The sequence below is a fragment of the Prionailurus viverrinus genome, chromosome D1, assembly GCF_022837055.1.
Source record: "Prionailurus viverrinus isolate Anna chromosome D1, UM_Priviv_1.0, whole genome shotgun sequence".
NCBI lineage: Eukaryota > Metazoa > Chordata > Mammalia > Carnivora > Felidae > Prionailurus > Prionailurus viverrinus.
In genome coordinates, this window is record NC_062570.1 from 17,093,380 (window position 1) to 17,112,373 (window position 18,994).

At 50.2% G+C, this 18,994-nt stretch overlaps 1 protein-coding gene across 1 annotated transcript in view; it reads left to right on the top strand.

Annotated features, from left to right (window-relative positions):
* The window catches only part of LOC125176407 (uncharacterized), a 139,669-nt gene that overhangs the window by 31,800 nt on the left and 88,875 nt on the right, over window positions 1-18,994 (top strand). Inside the window, exon 6 of the mRNA XM_047877768.1 lies at window positions 18,171-18,229. Within this exon, the coding sequence (XP_047733724.1) occupies window positions 18,171-18,229 (59 nt within the window). The remainder of the gene's footprint in view (window positions 1-18,170; window positions 18,230-18,994) is intronic.

Sequence of the window (18,994 nt, forward strand, 5' to 3'; positions counted from 1 at the left end):
CTGCTCTGCTCTTCTCCCAGTGAAGTAGAGGATGTGTTGGCAGATGGATGCACGCACGCACGAGGCTTGCTAGGGTTATTGTCCCCTTTCCTGTCCACATTTTGGCCCCAATTATTATTTAAAAAATTTTAAATTATGGTAAAATACACATAACACAAAATTGCCATCTTAACCATTTTTATGTGTACAGTTCACTAGCATTAATTATAATTACATTATTGTGCAAGAGATTCCCCAGAACTTTTTCATCTTCCCAAACTGAAACTCTTTGCCCATTAAACAAAAACTCCCCATTCCCTTTTCCCCCACCCCTGGCAAACACCGTTCCACTTTCTGTCTCTATGAATCTAAGTACCTCATGTAGGTCGAATCATACAGTTTTTGGCCTTTTGTGATTGGCTTATTTCACTTAGCACAGTGTCTTCAAGGTTCATTTATATTGTAGCGTGTCAGAATTTCCTTCCTCTTTAAGGCCGAATAATACTCCACCATAGGATAGACCCCATTTTGTTTACCTGTTTATCTATTAGTGGATATTTGGATTGCTTCCACACCTTGGCTTTTGTGAATAGAGCTGACGTGAACATTGATGGGCAAATCTCTCTTCAGGGCCCTGCTTTCAATTCTTTTGGGTATACCCACAAGTGGGATTGCTGGCTCACGTGGTAGTTCTATTTTTAGTTTTGAGGGGAACTTTCTTTTTTTTTTTTTTTTTTTTTTTTTTTCAACGTTTATTTATTTTTGGGACAGAGAGAGACAGAGCATGAACGGGGGAGGGGCAGAGAGAGAGGGAGACACAGAATGGGAAACAGGCTCCAGGCTCTGAGCCATCAGCCCAGAGCCCGACGCGGGGCTCGAACTCCCGGACCGCGAGATCGTGACCTGGCTGAAGTCGGACGCTTAACCGACTGCGCCACCCAGGCGCCCCTGAGGGGAACTTTCATACTGTTTTCTATAGTGTCTGCACCATTTTACATTCTAAACCGGCAGGGCACAGGGTTCCAGGTTCTCCACATCCTTACCAACACTTGAAAGAAAATAATTTTTTCTTCCCTTAAAAAATTTTTTTTAATGTTTATTTTTGAGAGAGAGAGAGAGAGAGAGAGAGAGACAGAGACAGAGAGAGACAGAGTGTGAACGGGGGAGAGGCAGAGAGAGAGGGAGACACAGAATCCGAAGCAGGCTCCAGGCTCTGAGCCGTCAGCACAGAGCCTGATGCGGGGCTTGAACTCACAAACCATGAGATCATGGCCTGAGCTGAAGTCTGGACGCCTAACCAACTGAGCCACCCAGGTGCCCCTCTTTCTTTTTTGTTTTTAAATAGTAGCCATCCTGATAGGTGTGAAGTGATATCTCATTGTGATGTCGATTTGCATTTGGTCTCAACGTATTTTTTTGGGGGGGGGGCCCAATTTAGTTGAATTCCCTTTGTCTTAGGACCTTCATTCCCTGTAGCATCAGCTGTCCTCCTCTGCACCTTCCGGGATCCTCAGGCTGGTCTTGCCTTAATTATCGCCTCTCCTATCAGCCCTGGACCATCAGCTCGGTGCAGGGGAGGTGGTATCTTTCTTGAAGCTTTAGCATAGATAGTCCCGGGGGCCCAGGGGGATCTGTCCAGTTGACTGGATGTTGGTTGAGCGGGTCTTTAGCTCAGCTGTTCTCAAACATGACCATGAATCAGAGTTGTCTGGTGGGCTTGCTAGACCTCAGATTGCTGGGCCCTGCACCCGGTTTCTGATTCCGTACATGTGGGGCAGGGTCTGAGAATTTGTATTTCTAACAGGTTCCCAGGTGATGGTGCTATTGCTGGTCCAGGGACCGCACTTGGAGAACCACTGCTGTTTTCAGCAAAAGCTCTGCTGACCTTCCAGGGAGCCTTCAGCCTAAGGGGTGCACTGGCAGCAAGGAGATGGCCTCATGGGGAGCGGTGTGGGGCTCCCCACATGCTGGGTCGGGGGTGGCGGGGTAGCACCTCAGACGCTCGGGAACTGAGCTCCTCTTGCCTAGAGGCAGAAGCAGCCTCCACTGCTTTTGGAGAATGTAAGTGTTGGATGTCCTCAGCCAGAGCCGTGACATCCAAGTTTAATCTGCACGGAGCAATTAGAGGGAGGGGGCTGAGCGGGGAGTGGGAGCTGGGAAGGCGGTTGCATATTTCATGCTGTTCCTGGCTTTGAAGGTCCCAGGAAGGCAGGCTCTGGCAGTCGGTGACAGCTTCATCGTAATGAGGGATGGGGACGTGTGCCCTGCTGGGGGCGGGGTGCAAAACCCGGGGCTCCTCGCCTGGGGTGGAGAGGCAGTGGATGGGGAGGAGCAGGGGACGTGCCTGATGGGCACCGAAGGGAGGGGGGAAGGAATTCTGTGATCTGGGCCCCTCCCAGCTCAGCCCCTCTTCTCCCACAGGGTATAGGGGTGGCGGTGAGCTTCCTGGAGGACTTTAAAGTCCTACCTCTGTCCCCAAGGGCACATCTGGAACATTCCGCCCCCCCCTCCAAAAAAGTATCTTAACAGCTGCAGAAGCTTCTGGTAGAGCAAAGCCCCAATGTTCCTGAAAACTGTTCCCAGCTGGGCTTTGGTGGTATTGGGAGCCTCTGGATTGCAAGAGAATGGGACTTATTACCATTTGGTCTCAGATCCACACTCCTCCTGCTCCATCCCCCACTCCCAGCCTCCCACCAGTAAAGGCCAAGGCCATTTCTAAAGAGTTTATAATTGAGGGCTTAGGGAGGATCTGTGAACATTCTGCAAAAGCCCTTTTCCTTTTTCTTCGTTTACGGCCACGTCGGCCCCACCCTCGGCACAGCCATGATGTAGCATCTGAGATCCAGGGTGAGGGAAGAGTGGAGAGGCAGGGTCCCTGATCAGAGACAAGCTTTGTTGGGGGACACTCTTCTGGGACCATAGGTGGGGTGGGGGCCTGCATGGGATCGGTGCCTCATGGTCTCAAGTTACAGACTCAAAGCCTCTCAGCGCCCTTGAGTTGGCTGCATTGACCTACATGCCCCTCTGGGCTCAGTAGGGCACTGTGCCTGCCAGTCTCTGAGGAGACACAGGGCCATGTAGAAAATGACCTTGGTTTCTTTACTCACAGATATGCAAGGTATCAGTGAGAGACTGGATACCTGGGAACGACTTAAGCTGAGTCTGCTGCACTTCTGCCCTGCCCCTGCCCTGCCCTGCCCCATTTCTAGGGCTCCATTTGCCCTTCCAAAGGACTTTGCAACCATGGGATAGGACAGGGCCAGCGAGCTGGGAAGAAATGACAGCGCTGCAGTACGACTTGTGATCAGACAGACCTGGGTTCGAATTTTGCCTTTGCTTCCTAATTGCTGGAGATGTGACCTTGAGCAAGCCATGTGGCCTTTCAGGGTCTGAATTTGCTCATCTTGAAAAGGAGGACAGAACTTCAATTTTGCCGGGATGTTGCGAGAACGTGATACGTGGAAACACTTAACAGGGTGCCCGGCACCCTGCAAGCTCTTAACAACGGGCATGTACAAGACCTTGAGGTGGATGCATGGAACACAGTTCAGGGCCTTACCCAGCCCCACAGCCCTTCCCTCCAGCTCAGGCAAGGTGGAACCAGGGACCAGGCCTCGAGGCCCCTCCCTCAGAGCGGGTTTGAGTGAGCATTCAATCCTGATTAGCTCCACCGGCTCCCTCGTAACCTTTTCATTAGGAAATTATGTTTAATAGAAATTGTTCTGACACCTCTCAGCGCGTTTCCCTGCAATTCATTACCATCTCGGGGGAGGGGGCAGGCAGCTGAGTGGCTCTATCAAGGGAGCCCCACCCCCCTCCCCTGGTCCAGTCACTGCCTGTGTAGGTGGAAGGGACGCAGGACAGAAGTGTTCCAGCTTGGTGTCCCCGGGGAGAGGTAGGCCAGCTGTTGAAGCACATCTGGATGGGACCGGCCTGCTCTTAGCATCCTCCCCTGGGTCTGATTTGGGACTACCCAGCTGCTGCCAGTGATGCTTGTGTGTTGATGGCATCTGATTCTTGTTCTGTCCTCAAACTGCCCCCAGCAGGGAGAGAGCGCAGTGGTCTCCAGCTGCCGTGGAGCCGGAAGACGAATATGCTCTGTGCTCTGGTGCCTCTGTCTGCCTGCCCACTATCTTCTCTCTCAGCTCCCTTCCTCCTGGAAGCCTCCCTGGATGAATCCCCTCCAGCTCTGCTGTCATTGTCTCCCCCTTCCGCACTGGGTCCCAAGATAGGAGGAGTTTACACCTGCTCGTCACCTGGATCCCAGGAGTCTGGTCTGCATCCTCCCTCCCCTCACCCCCTGCCCCACTGACTGGGAATGGGGAAGGCAGGGACTTCATCAGTCCTTGGCCTCCTCCATCAGGGGCTCTCAGGATTCAGTTCTGAGGACCGAGACCTTCCAGAATCCTCCTGTCTCTCTCCTAACTCTGGACAGTTCTGTTTCTCACGCTCCACCTTGGGAGGGAGCAGGGGGAGGGACACAGGTAGAAGGTCACCCCCATCTCTCTCCCTTCCACCTTCTTCCAGACCTGAAAACTAGCTGGGAAGTACTTTTCTGTGTCCCTCCCATTTTGATCCTGGGCTCCTGGCTGCTGCTTTCCCCTTTCTTGGTGCCTTGGATTTCTGCTCCATGAAATGAATGGCGGCGTCCCTCATCCTTTTCTCCGCCTGGAAAAGAGGGTGCCAGGAGCTTGGCGCTGACCCAGTCCCTGCCTCCCAGTGCTTGGAGATCTGGGGAGCCGGCTTGGATGCCCCAGCATGCTTTTCCTGACCCGACACCTGGTGAGACCCCCATGCCATTTCAGCAACCAGTATCTGAAATTAGCAGCAGCCTAATCTCTCTCTGCCATATCACTCAATGGTGTAATTGTGCAGAAAAAAAATGTATTAAAATGCAAAACACTCAGTTGTACTTCTTTATGTTAAATCCCTTCTTCGCTCTATCTCCCTCTTAATTTTACAAGGTTTTTTTCCCCCTCTCCCCCTTTCATAAAAGGGAGAGCTGGGCATGCAGGGAATCATTTCAACTCCCCTATAAATCTCCAAAATGAATACTTAAATTCGTGGAAAAAAATACATTCTTACACCTTTAATTTCCCTGCTATGAAGTGTAATGAAAAAGCCTGATTATTTTTAATTCTTCCCTTTAATAATTCAGCGGCAGAGTGATTTAAGACTGGGATTCATAATTACCTTTCCACTTTCTTGGCAAATGGAGTTTTAATAGAAATGAGAGCTCTGGTGACTGAAATGTATTTCAACAGGTGGCTGAGGGGTCAGGCCTGACACCCACTGGTGCAGGAGCGATCTGAGGGCCCCTCCAGGCCGTGGGGTCTGGGCTGGACACATGGGCCAGGTGGATGGAGGGAGAGGTGTATCACTTGTGCTCATTGAGAACCCCCTCTTAGGACAGTAATGAATGGTCACAGTGTGGGTGTTAAATGACCCATTTATCCTGGAAGGGAGAAACTGGTGAAAAACGGCCATGAAGAAAGTCTTTCTGATGAGCAATAATAACCCAATAACCCAGAGCTTAATGATGGTGGCTGCAATTAAGTGAGCAAATACTGTGTGCCGGGCACAGTGCTAAGTGCTTCAATGGCGTTCTCTCTTCTAATCTTTGTAACAGTCTGTTCCGTGCATGTGGAAACTGAAACTAAGGTGCAGAGGAAACTAACAGGCTGAGTCAAGGTAAATGGGCAGGACCTCATTTCTGTCTGACCCTAGAGACACCACTGTCTATACTAGACTCATTTCCCAAGCACTGCCCAGAGTCCAGAGTCTATTCCCCAGGCCCGGTACCTGCCCCCAAGGAGCTTACAGACAGAAGCAGACAAGGTAGTGGGGTAGGATTGGAGAGAGGCTGTGGAAAGGTGCCGGGCCAGGTAGGAGTCAGGAGCCCTGGGCACTTCACTAGCTCTACTGCCTGTGAGCTTGGAGACACTGGGAAAATCACTTCTCTGAGCCTCAGTTTCCTCATCTATAAAATGGGGATAATAAAAACTGACTTGTCTAGTTCAGAGGACTGTAATGAGACTCAGATGAGGAAATACATGTGGAAGAGCCTTGTAAATCCTTAACTGCTCTACAGGAGTGAAGTATAGCTATTGTTATCTGATAACAGAATGCAGAAAACTGATCTTTTCTGTCCTCCTCCCAAAGCCATTTTCCCTGCCGCCTGCGTGTCCAGCCTTTCTACCAAAATCTGGCTCAGACTTTATCCCTTCTTCCAGGAAGCCTTCTGGATTGACCAGTCTCAGGACTCATTATTTTATGACTCTCCACCCGCTTCTTTCTCTATTTTTTTATATTCAGTTATTTGAGTCCTTAAGTTCCTTGAGGCATAGGGGTGTGTGTGTGTGTACGTTCTCTCTCTCTCTCTCTCTCTCTCTCTCTCTCTCTCTCTCTCCCCCCCCTCTCCCTCTCCTTCTCCCTCTCCCTCTCCTTCTCCGTCTCCGTCTCCCTCTCCCTGTCAAACCCACTACAAGGCTTTTTACTCCCTTTCTTTTTTAACTGGAAAACTCTGCCTCTGCATTCTGACTGTGACACATCAATACAGTTGATTCACTGCCTGAATAGAGACATAGATGGTGAAAACCCACAGTGAAAACCCAAACCATGAAATATTGGTATTGGAGTGTTATAGCGTGTAGTAAGGCAGCCGTATGCGCGCGCGCACACACACACACACACACACACACACACACACACACGCGCGCGCGCATGCTCTTACCATCATGTGCCTGCACCTGGCTCGTCTGAGCTTGTGTATATTGTGATGATGATCCAGTTGGGGACAATTGTACCCAGCCCTTATTTTATAGTTTATCAGCTGCTTTCCCATACATTAAAGAATAGGATTCTCACAATAGCCTCCTGTAGAGGAAGGCAGGGCAGGAATCATTGTCCTTTTTTTCAGAACGGGAGAGGTTATGTAGCTTGCCCCAAATCCTTCTCTGAGCTGGGAGAGGCTTAAAAGGCTTTCACACTCCTGAGCCATGACTCTCTAAGATAGCAATGGGACTGTCTGTATGCAGAGAGGGAGTTTGTGTGTGCCAGCGGAGAAGCCTGGCCTTGGTCCTGGAGGACTGTCTGAAGGAGGAATTGGCTGCCTGGGACAGGGACTCAGGAGCCCCAGGGCCATGAACTTTGGAGACAAAGCCCTTCTTGGGGTCAGAACCTGAGTTCTGACCTAGCCTTCCTGCACCAGTCTTTGAGCCTCCCTGAGCCCCAGTCTTTCTAAGGACCCAGGAGTCAAGTTCTCCACTCTGGAGTCCCCACTGTCCACACTCTGGCTTGTGGTAGCTTGCCCCTGGGGACCTCAGGAGGAGAGGAGGGGGCTGGAATCAGAGGGGTGGGTTCTGAGGGCCTTCGCCCAGATCTGGGTGTGTTGGATGCCCCTTCCCCACCTCCCGTTAATGCTCCCTGGAATGAGAAGAGAGCAGAGGGGCCCTCAGAGGCACTTGAGCCCTGATTGGGAATAAGTATCTGATAATGACTCCCATCAAATGTCAAGCGGCCTGCTCAGTTCCTCCGGGGCTGATTGCTCCCCCTGGGTTGGGGGTTGGGGAAGCCCAGTCCTGCATGCTTCTACACCATTGAGATCCCACCCTGGGGCTTTGTCAGGGTTTTGTCTCTGAGCTGAGCTGCTCCTGGGCTATGGATGCTTTACCTCTCATCGCAGCCCTCCCTGTTCAGAGCACTGGAGTCTTTACCCCTCCTGGATACTGCCATGGAATGGGTTTTGCAGGTGCCAAGATGGGTGGTCAGGGTAGTACTGAAGCTAGAACTGACCTCCCTGGTCCTGGGGCTGGGTCAGAGCCTGGTGGCTGGAAGCTCAGTCAGGCTCTTTGCAGGAAAGGGTCCTGCTCCTTCAAGGCCCTGCTGGAGCACAGGCCCCAACTTCTGCATGGCTAGGACTTGTGGTCTTAATGCTCAATGTTATTTGTTAGCTCGTGCTTTATAACAAATCACCCCAAAACTCAGTGACTTTAAAACAATTAGATTTATGATTTCTCATGAGTCTGTGGATTTTCTGGATGGTTCTTCTGGTCTTGGCTAGAATCACTTATGTACTTGTGATTGGCCCTGGGTTGAGGAGATACCTCTCTTGATCTCTGGGTTCTCACGTCTGGGCGTCAGCTGGCCCTAGGCAGGTTTTGGGAGGCCTCAGATGGGACATCTGGGCTCTTCTTGACAAATTTCATTCTCTAGCAGGCTATCCCAGGCTTGCTCACACGATGCTGGCAGGGTTCTCAGAGAGCATGGAAGGTCACAAGGTCTCTTAAGGTCTAGCCTTGGGATTGGCATGCCATCACATCTGTTGACCTCTGTTGGTCAAAGCAAGTCACAGGGAAGCCCACGTTCAATGGGAGGAGAAAGACTTTGCTTCTTGTTGGGAGAAACTGCAAAGTCACATTGTAAAGGGGTATGGGTATATGTAGAGGAGGATTTGGGGACATTTGGCAACCAACCTGCTGTATCCAGCCTCTGAAGCCTCTTGTTTCCTCTCCCCCAAAGTGTGAATGGGAGAACTTGGCTTTCATTACCAGGGAAGGATGGGGCAGGGCCTTGGCCGCATGACCTCCTAGAATTCTTCTGAGATTTTGGGATGAGCTCCTATTCTCCTATTAGTGGGTCCATTGCATCACCCATCGAGCTGTGTAACCTTGTGCTCTTCACTTCTTCGCTCTGTGCCTCAGTTTCCCCATTGGTGAAACGAAGTGGTTGGATTGTACTTGATGATTAGAGTAGGTGATTAGTTATTGGGAACCTGCTCTGTGCCAGGAGATGTGCCAGATATTAGGCTGGAAGGGCTGCCAGGCTGGTGTGGGACAACATGCTGGCAGGGGGCAGAGTGCCCAGTAGTATGGAGAGAGAGATGACAAGGTGAGTTCAATACCCTTCTCTACTGCCTTGAGGAAGTTGGTTCCCCGGTCTAAGCTAGTTTCCCCTTTGGCAAAACTGACCTGTGAAAACGTTTGGTAAGATACGAACTTAGAACGTATCGTTAACTGTGAAGTGTGATGTGTATGTCAATGGCTGGAGCCACTAGCCCTCTCCTGGACACTGGCCTTACTGTCAAGAGCTGCAGGGATCTTACTCACTTCTGGTAAAATCTGATGTTGGTTTCTCACCATTAAATATGTGCTCCTTGGGCTGGAGAAACATGGCGAACTTGCTGGGTTAGACACGGAGGGGTGAGTATTACAGAAATGGGGTCCTTCTTGGTCAGCAGGTGCAGGAGGCACGGGGAACTAAGTCTCCCCAAACCGAGCGTTTGAACAGATCCAGATTCAACCACCATCTCTGGTCACCGGCCATCCCAGGCACTCTCCTAGGTGTCACCGCAGTTGTTTTCACTCTCACTGTGACTTTGTGGGGACGGTGCTTCTTTCCCACTCTACAAATAAGGCCGCCGTGGCGGGTGGCTCAGAGAAGCAGTGTGACCTTCGTCCGTCCACCCAGCGAGTCATCATGTATTTTGAATCTGTTTCATGCCGGCCGGATAGAAAGAGGTCATGGCTACAGACTCGAGATGGGGTTTGAATGTAGCTCTTCTGCTTCCAGTACCGTTACTTTTCCTACCACGTCACGCCGGGGACCGCTAGGTTCCATGACCATTCGGAGTAGGACATGCTGGAATGGCCTTCACAGGCAGTGGATGGCACTGAGGGTAGATGAGCCGAGGACCTGCTGACTACAGGGAGTCATGATATAAACAGAAAGACTATTAAGGACTTTGTGCCAGGCACCGTGCTAACGCTTTGCAAACAGGATCTCGTTTAATCCTCAGAAGAACCTTGTGAGGTTTGTACCATTCAGGTGGCTTGCCCAAGGTCACACAGATGGTGAGAAGGGGTCTGGGGTCTGCACCCTGGTGGCGTGGCTGCATGTGCAATATAGTGCTCCTGGCTAACCAAGGTAATGGGCCAGGCGCTTTCTGCCTTAGGTCTCTCCAGGTTCCCAGCTGATGGGAGGCTGGGTGCTGCCTGGGGTAAGGGGAAGTGCAGGTCCTGTCGAGGCCCAGGAAGATGCAGCTAGGGCTTACGTTAGTCTGCACCAAGTAGAGCAATGTATGGAGAAAAAGTGGGTGTGGAGAGAGTGTCTGAGGTCAGGCTTTCTTTTTCAGGGAGTGATGCATCACTCAGATACCCAAGGCCATTAGCTCCCTTGATGGGTGCTGTTCTCTGCTTAGTTGTTTATCATGGCCAAAGGCATGAAATTGATTCCAGAAATCTTGTCCGTTTCCTCTAGCTCTTCCTGCGGAGGGGGTAGAGTGGGTGTATGTGTGCGGGGCTGGCCAGGATGAGGGACGCTCTCGGGTTGGCAACATAACCCGTATGGTCATATCCTTTCAGGGGCCTTTGGGATGTCATCTCCATGTCCAAGAATGGACATCTTCCCAGGGCTGGGAGGGTTGAGGGTAGAGTGGCACCAAGGCAGAAATGGGAACAGCTGGTTGGAAGGAGTAAATGCAAGACTGTCAGGGGTAATTGGGGAACTAGGTAGGGGTCAGAGGACAGTCCTGTGATATTTTAGGGGACTTTCTGGTGGGGACTGCAGTATTTGGAGCCCATAGCTATGAACCTGGTAGCGGGTTTTGCAGAAAGTAGGAACAAAATATGGGCCATTCTCTATGTATGTTGCTCAAACCACAATCAGGCATTGGTGGGTTTTTGTTGTCAATAATAAAGACAGTGGCAATAATCACATTGCAACATACTTAGGGAGCGCTAGATCCAGGTTCTAAACTAGACCTGAATGAAAAAGGTGTGGTCCCAGGGCCCGTGGAAATTAGTGTGTGTGTGTGTGTGTGTGTGTGTGTGTGTGTGTGTGTGTGTGTGTTGTGGGAAGTGGAGACTCCCACAGGGGCTCATGCCTTTATTAAGATGGCTGTAAGAGGTATGAACAAAGTGCCTGGGCTTGGGGGAATTCAGAGAAGCGGCTACCCAATCTGGATCTTAAGAATGAGTTGGTTTCACCAAGGATCGGTTAAGTCATTTGGGGTTCGTGGCTATAAGCAATAGAAGCAACTCAGACTGATTAAACAGAAAAAGAATCTACTAGAAGAATACTGGGTGTCTTATCTGATCACAGGGAGGGTTGGTGGAGAGCCAGACTGTACCCTGTACAGATGACCCCTGTACCATAGAGCCAGACTGATGGGGGAAGCCCCAGCCACTGCTGCTGTCCCACTGGACACCAAGGAACCTCTGTTGCTGTCACTCCCCATTGATTGCACTTCTGGTCCAGGAACTCAGTCCTGCTATCACTTCTACCCCAAAGCTGGACACCTCCATTTCCACCCTCACCAGCACAGTAGATTCTGGGCATTTCTTCCTTACTCAAATTCCTCCCTCTAAAGTGAAGTCTCCTATGGGTGAATCTGATCAGTGGGATCTGGCTTACAATCTGTGTCCTAGCTACAAAGGAGGCTGAGTAACCAAGCTTCTGTTTTCTGTTTGACTCATGAAGTGGATATAAGGCTCTTTATTGCCCCAACCACCTTGTGGTCTAGTCTGATGATGATGGATACACACACAAAAAAAGAATCGTAGGGAAAGGAAACAGGACCAGACTTCCAGATCACATCAGATCTGCACCCAAATCCTGCCCTATCTCCAGGTTTCCAGAGCTAGTAAATTTCTATAACCTGAGCCACTTTGAGCTGTTCAATGTTCTGTCCTTTGCCTTTGAAAACCCTCTAATAGCTACATTGATCACTGGTTACTCATGTGTAATGGCGGCCCAATCCAAGAGACAGCAAAGTTGGCATCTGGGTGGTGCCGAGGGGGCTAGAAACTGGCTCCTCTCCTTACCCTCAAATGCCTTTCTATTGGCACATGTGAGGGTGCCCGAGATGTGTGAAGAAAGGTCCTTTCCTTTCAAGGAAAGCCCTTTGCCTAGGGACCACCCTGTCCCCCTTCCTCCTAGAGGTGACCCTGTTTAAGGTAGAAAGACTCCAAGAATAGTTGATGGCCCCATGGTCCAACTCAGCCCAAAGGGCTCAGAACATGACTTTGTCAGGGAGGTGCGGAGCTGCCCACTGCTTGAGACCTTGAGCAGGTGGAGACGGGGCCAGAGCCCCCTGATGCATTGTCACTCCCCAGCAAACCAAGATTGAGGAGTTGCATTCTGCCCAAATCCGTGGCCTGGCCTGGCCACAGTTCTCCCACGGTGGGGTGGCATAGAACAGCCAAGGTGGGTTGGGGGAGCACTTGGCGTGTCTTGTGACCCCAGCTAGGACAGAGGCTGTCAGGGGCGTTTGTCTCCAAATCATTACCCCCCAGGGACATTGGCTGGTCCCATATTACTTAAAGAGAAGTGGAGGGCCCTGTGCTCCAGAGGGCTCCAAACGGCTCCATATTTCCCTGGGAGGGGAGTCGGGCGGAACATAAATAAGACAATTTATTCAGAGAAACCATCTCCCCTATTTACATTTAAATTGAATAATTTAAAACACCTTTACCCATTTCCATAAATTATCCCCCATTGGACGGGCAGTCCAACTGCGTGGAGGGGGTGCCATCCTGGGGAAAGGCCTAATTACATTCCCTGCTACAGGGCTGGAGTGGGAGGGGAGGAGGGGAGGTGGGGAGGGGCAGGCAGGCCTGAGAGGAGGGAGCTCCAGAGGAGGCAGATATTTGCTTAGAATTGGCAGGAAGAAGGAGGGAGCTAATAAGAGGTGAGGTCCTTTTTAAGAGCTTTATAACTGAGAGGTGAAGGGCAAAAAAAAAAAAAATCTTCCTTTTATCAGAGGAGTGAAGTTTTTGGTACCAGTCCTCTGCCTCCAGCCAAGGACATCACTCAGGTTCGATCTGGGTCAGCTGTCCTGTGTTTACAGATTCTGCAGACCCAGCCTGGTGTGGGGGCAGAGGGGGCAGAGGGGGAAGGGACAGGCTTTCCTCAGGGATTGGTTAGTTAGGGGTGTTTCCCAAGCACCTGCTATTGGCCAGGATCTGTGCTGAGTGCTGGGGACATGGGGCCAACCAGCCCAGCCCCGCCCTTCAGGACTCTCGAAAAGAAGGCTGTGGAAAGGAGGCTGTGCACATGCAGCCCAGCAGTGGGGGAGAGGACACGATTCGAGGGAGGCGGGTGGGGTGAGGGCCCTGTCCTATTGGAGCACCAGGCTCAGAGGAGGGGCTCTCTGGATGGCTCTGGAAGGATGGGTGGATTCAGGTAGGTGCCTGGGAAGACAGAAGGCCTTGCTGCGAAGGGACCAGTGTGGAGAAAACGCTCCAAGAGGAGAAGGCTCACAGTTTCGGACCGAGGAGGCTGGAGTAACTTCAGGGGAGGAGAATGAGGAGTTGCCCGAGTCGGCTCAGGAGGCAGCACGCCTGCCTGGGCCTGGTGGTATTACCATGGCGGTTTCCCTCCACAGCACGCTGAGCTTTCGTGGATGGAGCCTGGGCATTGCGATCCCCCCATCACTGACTCTGTTCAGGCCTCTGAGGAAGGGGGGGCCCTCCTTTTGCCCAAGCACCTCTATTTCCCCACCAAGGGCCTGAAGAGCTGCAGGCTCTTCCTGGTCCCCCTGATGCAGAGGGATCTGATTCCTGGCATTGGCCCATTTGGTCTTCAGGGCCCTGGGGCCCCCTCTGCCTCCAGAATCTCCTGGCAGGTCTCCCTGCTTCCCCACTCTCCGGGGATCACCTCCCAGAGATGCAGCTCTTTCCAGCTTCTCTCCTCTCAATCAAGGCGCTTCTGGCCACAGGGTAGAGCCCCAAATGACTCCATCCTCTCCCCAGCTGAAGATTTGAAAAGGCAGGCGAACCATGTGGAGTAGGGGTAATTTGGCCTGGAGAGGGGACAGCGAAGGATGGCCTTGGAAGGAGGCTGGTGACAAGCTCTTAAATGCTTATGACAACCCGAGGAGGCAGGCGAGATTAGCTCTGCTTAAGAGATGAGGACATAGGGGCTCCAAGCTGGACAAACCAGAATCTGCCCTTTGCTCTGTTTGCCTTGAAGCCCTTGCTGTTGATTGCAGGCCGAGCCGTGTGGCTCACAAGGATGCTGACGAGTGGTCGCCGGCCAATAGTGCTGTGCCGCGGGCTGTGGGGGAAGAGGGGCATAAACCTCTCTGGGAAAACTGATGAAAGGGTGGTGCTGTCCCCTCATACGTTAGTGGAATCGTTCCTTTGCCATCTTTGTGGACCCTCCTGGGGGCGGGGGGCACATCCAGCAGTGAAAAATGCCTGTCGGTCAAGGCACACCTTCAGAGCTAAGGCCCTTAAAATAAGCCCCTCTATTCAAGGAAACAGATGTCTCCCTCCTGTGGCTGCTGGCCTCTCCCCAGCACCTACTGTCCCTGCCGGTCAAGCCAGTGGTTTTGCCCTCTCCTACTGGAACCAGACAGGTGTACGTTCAGATCCTGACTCTATCATTTGCTAGCTGTGTGACCTTGGAAAAGTCACTTGCCCTCTCTGAATCTGAGTCTCTTTAGGATCATAACACTGATCTCAGAAGGTGGTTGTGAGAATTAGATGAGATTGTACGGTGAGCATCAGGGCTTAGAGCTCAGCACCCAGAGCAGTTGCTTAATAAGTGTCAGCTTCTTGGGGCGCCTGAGTGGCTCAGTCAGTTAAGCATCCGACTTCAGCTCAGGTCATGATCTCGTGGTTGTGAGTTTGAGCCCCTCATCGGGCTGTCTGCTGTCAGCACAGAGCCCGCTTTGGATTCTCTGTTCCCCCTTCTCTCTGCCTCTCCCCGCTTCTCTCAAAAATAAACATTTAAAATAAATAAATGTCAGCCCCTTTTCCAATAGGTCTGCCACCTATTAATGACGTCCTCTCAGCTACCCCTTGCCTTTCTCGAAAAGTCCCAGGGAACCTCTTCTGGGAGACCTTCCACAGTTTGTTCCTTGCAATGACTGTCACAATATGCTCGGGGTCCCCTAGACATTGAGGTGTTCAGTTTGCAGCTCTTGAATTAAAGCCGTTTGTGTCTTACTCCACTTGTGTCTCATTCTCCTTTTTCTGTTAAAAGACGCAAAATAATACTTACCTTACAAAGGTGCTGTGAAAATTAGGTTAGAAATAACTTGGGTTAAGTGCCCAGTACGGTGTGGGCACACAGCTGTCACTCAGTAACTGCACTGATGTTGGTGGGGGAGGGGAGTAGACTGCCTCCCATCAGGTTGAGTCCTCCCAGGCAGAGACTGCCTGCTCCCTGACTTTCCCAGCGCCAAGCAGAGGAAGTCCCCTCCCTGGAGGATTCAGGCTCTGGTGGGGAGAAGTCCTTCCCCTGTTACTTGATAGTCTCTCAGGACATTCCTCTTATGAACCTGGTAATTGTGCATTAACTATTGGCGAAGTGGTTACAGGTGTGGCTGGGGTAACGGTGGAGCTATTTAGGGATGATTTTCGTCCCTCTGATGAGGTTCCTCATTTGAGGTTAGGGGGTCAATGATCTACAAAATGTGGATCTCCTATTTCATCAACAAAGAGCTTTTAGGCATCTAAAGGTTGAGCAGGGCAATCCCTAGGTGCATCCTGGGCTAGTACTTGGGCATTAGAGACACCTCAAGACCCCAGCCCAGATGTGCCCCCTGATAGCATCTTGCTCATGCCAGCCCAGTCCCAAGGATGGTTACTTAGCCAAGTTGCATGACCCTGGGAAAAGGAGGCCAGCAAGGGCAAAGACTGGTGTCATGGGAAGCAATGTCATGGATGTCCTGGATTATGGCTCAGACACAACTGGCTGTTTGATTTTTTAATGAATTTCTAATTTCTCTGGGCTCCAGTGGGGATTTTATTAGATAAACTCCAAGGTCATCTGCAAATTTTAAAGTTCTGAATTTCTAGGTCTAACCTGAATCCCTCTTGCTGTATTTGGAAGCCAACAGAGACAATATTCTTGGTATATACACTTATACTTGGTAATAAGTGGCCAACATTGGGTGAGTCCTAGAAGGCTGTAGTTTTTAGTCTCTTTTTAAAAATGTTTATTTATTTATTTTGAGAGGGAGAGACAGACAGACAGGGACAGAGAGAAGGAAAGAGAGAGAGGGGCGGAGAGTGAGAATCCTAAGCAGGCTCTATACTTTCAGCACAGAGCCCGATGGAGGGCTCGATCTCAAGAACCATGAGATCATGACCTGAGCTGAAATCTAGTCGAACATTTAACCACCTGAGCCACCCGGGCACCCCTTTAGTCTTATCGTAGAAGAGTTTTGATGGGATTGTATTCTAATTAAATATTTAATGCGGTGTATCTGCCTGTTAAAATCATTGCCACCACCTTGGGGATGGGCCTCCTTTGTGTTCTTATTTGCAGCTTGTCTGTAAATGACAGAGCTAAGAGCCGCTGGAAATCTGCTATGTGAGATCCAGGGATCCAAGTGGGTTGTCCACAGGGCAAAGGAAGGTTTCAGGGCTCTGAACTTGCCTTCCTACTCCACTTCCTAGAGCCTATTATGGTATCACAAGCAGGACCCAGGGAATGGGATCGACCCCATGTTTGGGGCTGCCCTTTATTCTGCCCAGCCCTCTGAGAGTTGGGGAGAGAATATGTGCTTTTTTTTTTCCACGTTAATAAAACCCCAAATGAGTCTTCATTAAGGGCTCCATTAAGAAGCCACTGTTATTCTTGGCACTCATTAGCATTGCTGCTTACTGCTAAGTTTCCACACTGGTGCTTTCTCGGGGCTTCACTGGGCCCCCTCTCTATGCTGGAGGGCTGCTCTTGAGAGAGACCTCAACTGGCTGAATCTCAGAGGGAGAAGAATTTGGACTTCCCCAGTCTACCTCACCCATTCCCCTGTCTCTGGACAATGGCCTGTCAGATTTCTAGAGCCTCTCTTAGCAGCCTGTTGAAGAGGTTTGTAGATCTTGGTGGGAGTTTTTCCTCTTGTCTAATTTCCCTCTTTCACTGTAGTGTGAGCCAGTTTCCAACCCTTCCCTAGGATAATGAAGAGTATCTTTCTTTCTAAGAGCACCTTGCCTTCTCTCCCCTTCTGAGTTCAGACCCTAGATTAATTTTGATACCTGATGAAACCTGCCTCCTTTCTGTATCCCTGGGGTCAAACCCATTCCTAGATAACATATCTCTGTAGGTCGAGTATCTCTTAGGGTCATGCCCATCTCTCCCCCATTTGTGCCGTTCTTCTGTCTCCTTAGCTCCCATCATCACCCTTGTTCTCTCAAGGCTTCAGGACGACTCCCGGGCCTTTATCAGGACCTGTGGCTGTCTGACCCCTTCCTCCAAAAGCACCGCCTAACATACATTATTCGTACTGTGTGCCAAGCACCGTGCCAGGTCTTCTATCGCATTTACCCAGATTTGCAGTCCTACCAACAGATGGGCATGACTGGTACCATTTTGGAAATGAAAACAAACCAAAACAAAAAAATGAGAGGTGCCTGGGTGGCTCAGCCGGTTAAGTGTCCAACTTTGGCTCAGGTCATGATCTCGTGGCTCGTGATCAGGCCCCACATCAGGCCCTGGGCTGTCAGCGTAGCCTGCTTCAGATTCTGTGTCTCCATCTCTCTGCTCCTCTCCTGCTCAACTCTGTCCATCTCTCTCTCAAAAATAAATATTAAAAAAATTAAAACAAAAACAAAAACAAAAACCTGAATCTCAAAGGGATTCAGATCTTTTTGGTAATTAAAGGTAGACCCAGAACTGAACCCAGGTGTCCTGACTCCAGGTAGGATTCACCACCTGCTTCATCGAGCCACCCTTGTATTCTTGCCCCTTCTGGTTTCAGTGTAATGACCAGCTAACATGAGAAAGGGCTTGGGGTGGGGATGGGGCACCTGGGTGGCTCAGTTGGCTAAGCCTCCAACTCGATTTTAGTCCAGGTCATGGTCTTGCAGTATGTGAGTTTGAGTCCCACATCAGGCTCTGTGCTGACAGTGCAGATCCTGTTTGAGATTTTCTCTGTTTCCTCTCTCTGCCCCTTCCCTGCTCCTGTGCTCTCTCTCTCTTTCTCAAAATAAAGAAATAAACTTGAAAAAGAAAAGTGTTGGATCCACAGCTAGTGGCTAGCTGCTGATGTGACAAGAAAAAATTAGACTAACTTCTCTCACGCATCAGAGTTTCCACATCCAAGTGCATGTGGTTCCTTCAGTGTAGCCCGCTTAGAAAGTTTGATACATATGCCCATCATGTCACATTGTCAGCACCTTTGGAAACCCCCTGTGGCATTTGGTCTTGACTATTGGTGAATATTTATCTTTTTTTTTTAGGGTGAACTGTATCTTTGGAAATACCCTAAGGTCATTTGGATTCAACCCTGAAATACAAGGTAAGGCAACAAAATAGGTGATTCCACTTTGGTTCACTACCTTTTGAAACATTTCTCAGGGAAGTGTAGTGTAGACATTCACTGTTCCACAGGTCCCAGCTTATGTGATGTACAAAAGATTTCTTGAATGTCTCAGAATCTTGGCATGTGAAATAAAGCTGGAGTGGCTATTTGATGGGGAAGGGATGAGAGAAAGGTGGGCAATGATGCTCACAACCAGATGGTGCATGACCTTTTCTCATGATTTTGAGCTACTTTGTGGGCCTGGGGAGTTGGAGTTCCCCTGGCAGATACATTGACTCTCTGATCTTGGGTCAGCTGAGGCATCAGTGACAATCGATGAATATTTTCCTGCCAAAGGTGTTGCTTAGTCTGACTTTATCTAGAAGACACAATAAATAGAAATGATTTCTCTTCTGTCCACGACAAGAGTGTGGCTCAATCTGTTACGAAACAATATCATGGTTTTTTTTACAGGAGTCTGTTTCTTTGCCTTAGCTGGACAATTCAGCCATCATTTTCAAGATGGCTTGAAAATGTTCTTCAAAAAGAACTAAATCTTTTACCTTTCTCAGTATTTTCACTGGCTTCAGGGAGGGCAGGAGAGGGGCTGGACAGTTGCCTTTGCCAATGTCCTGGTTACCTTCCTTTCTTTAAATTTTTTTTTTAACGTTTATTTATTATTGAGAGATGGAGAGACACAGAGCATGAGCAGGGGAAGGGTAGCAAGAGGGGGAGACACAGAATCCGAAGCAGGCTCCAGGC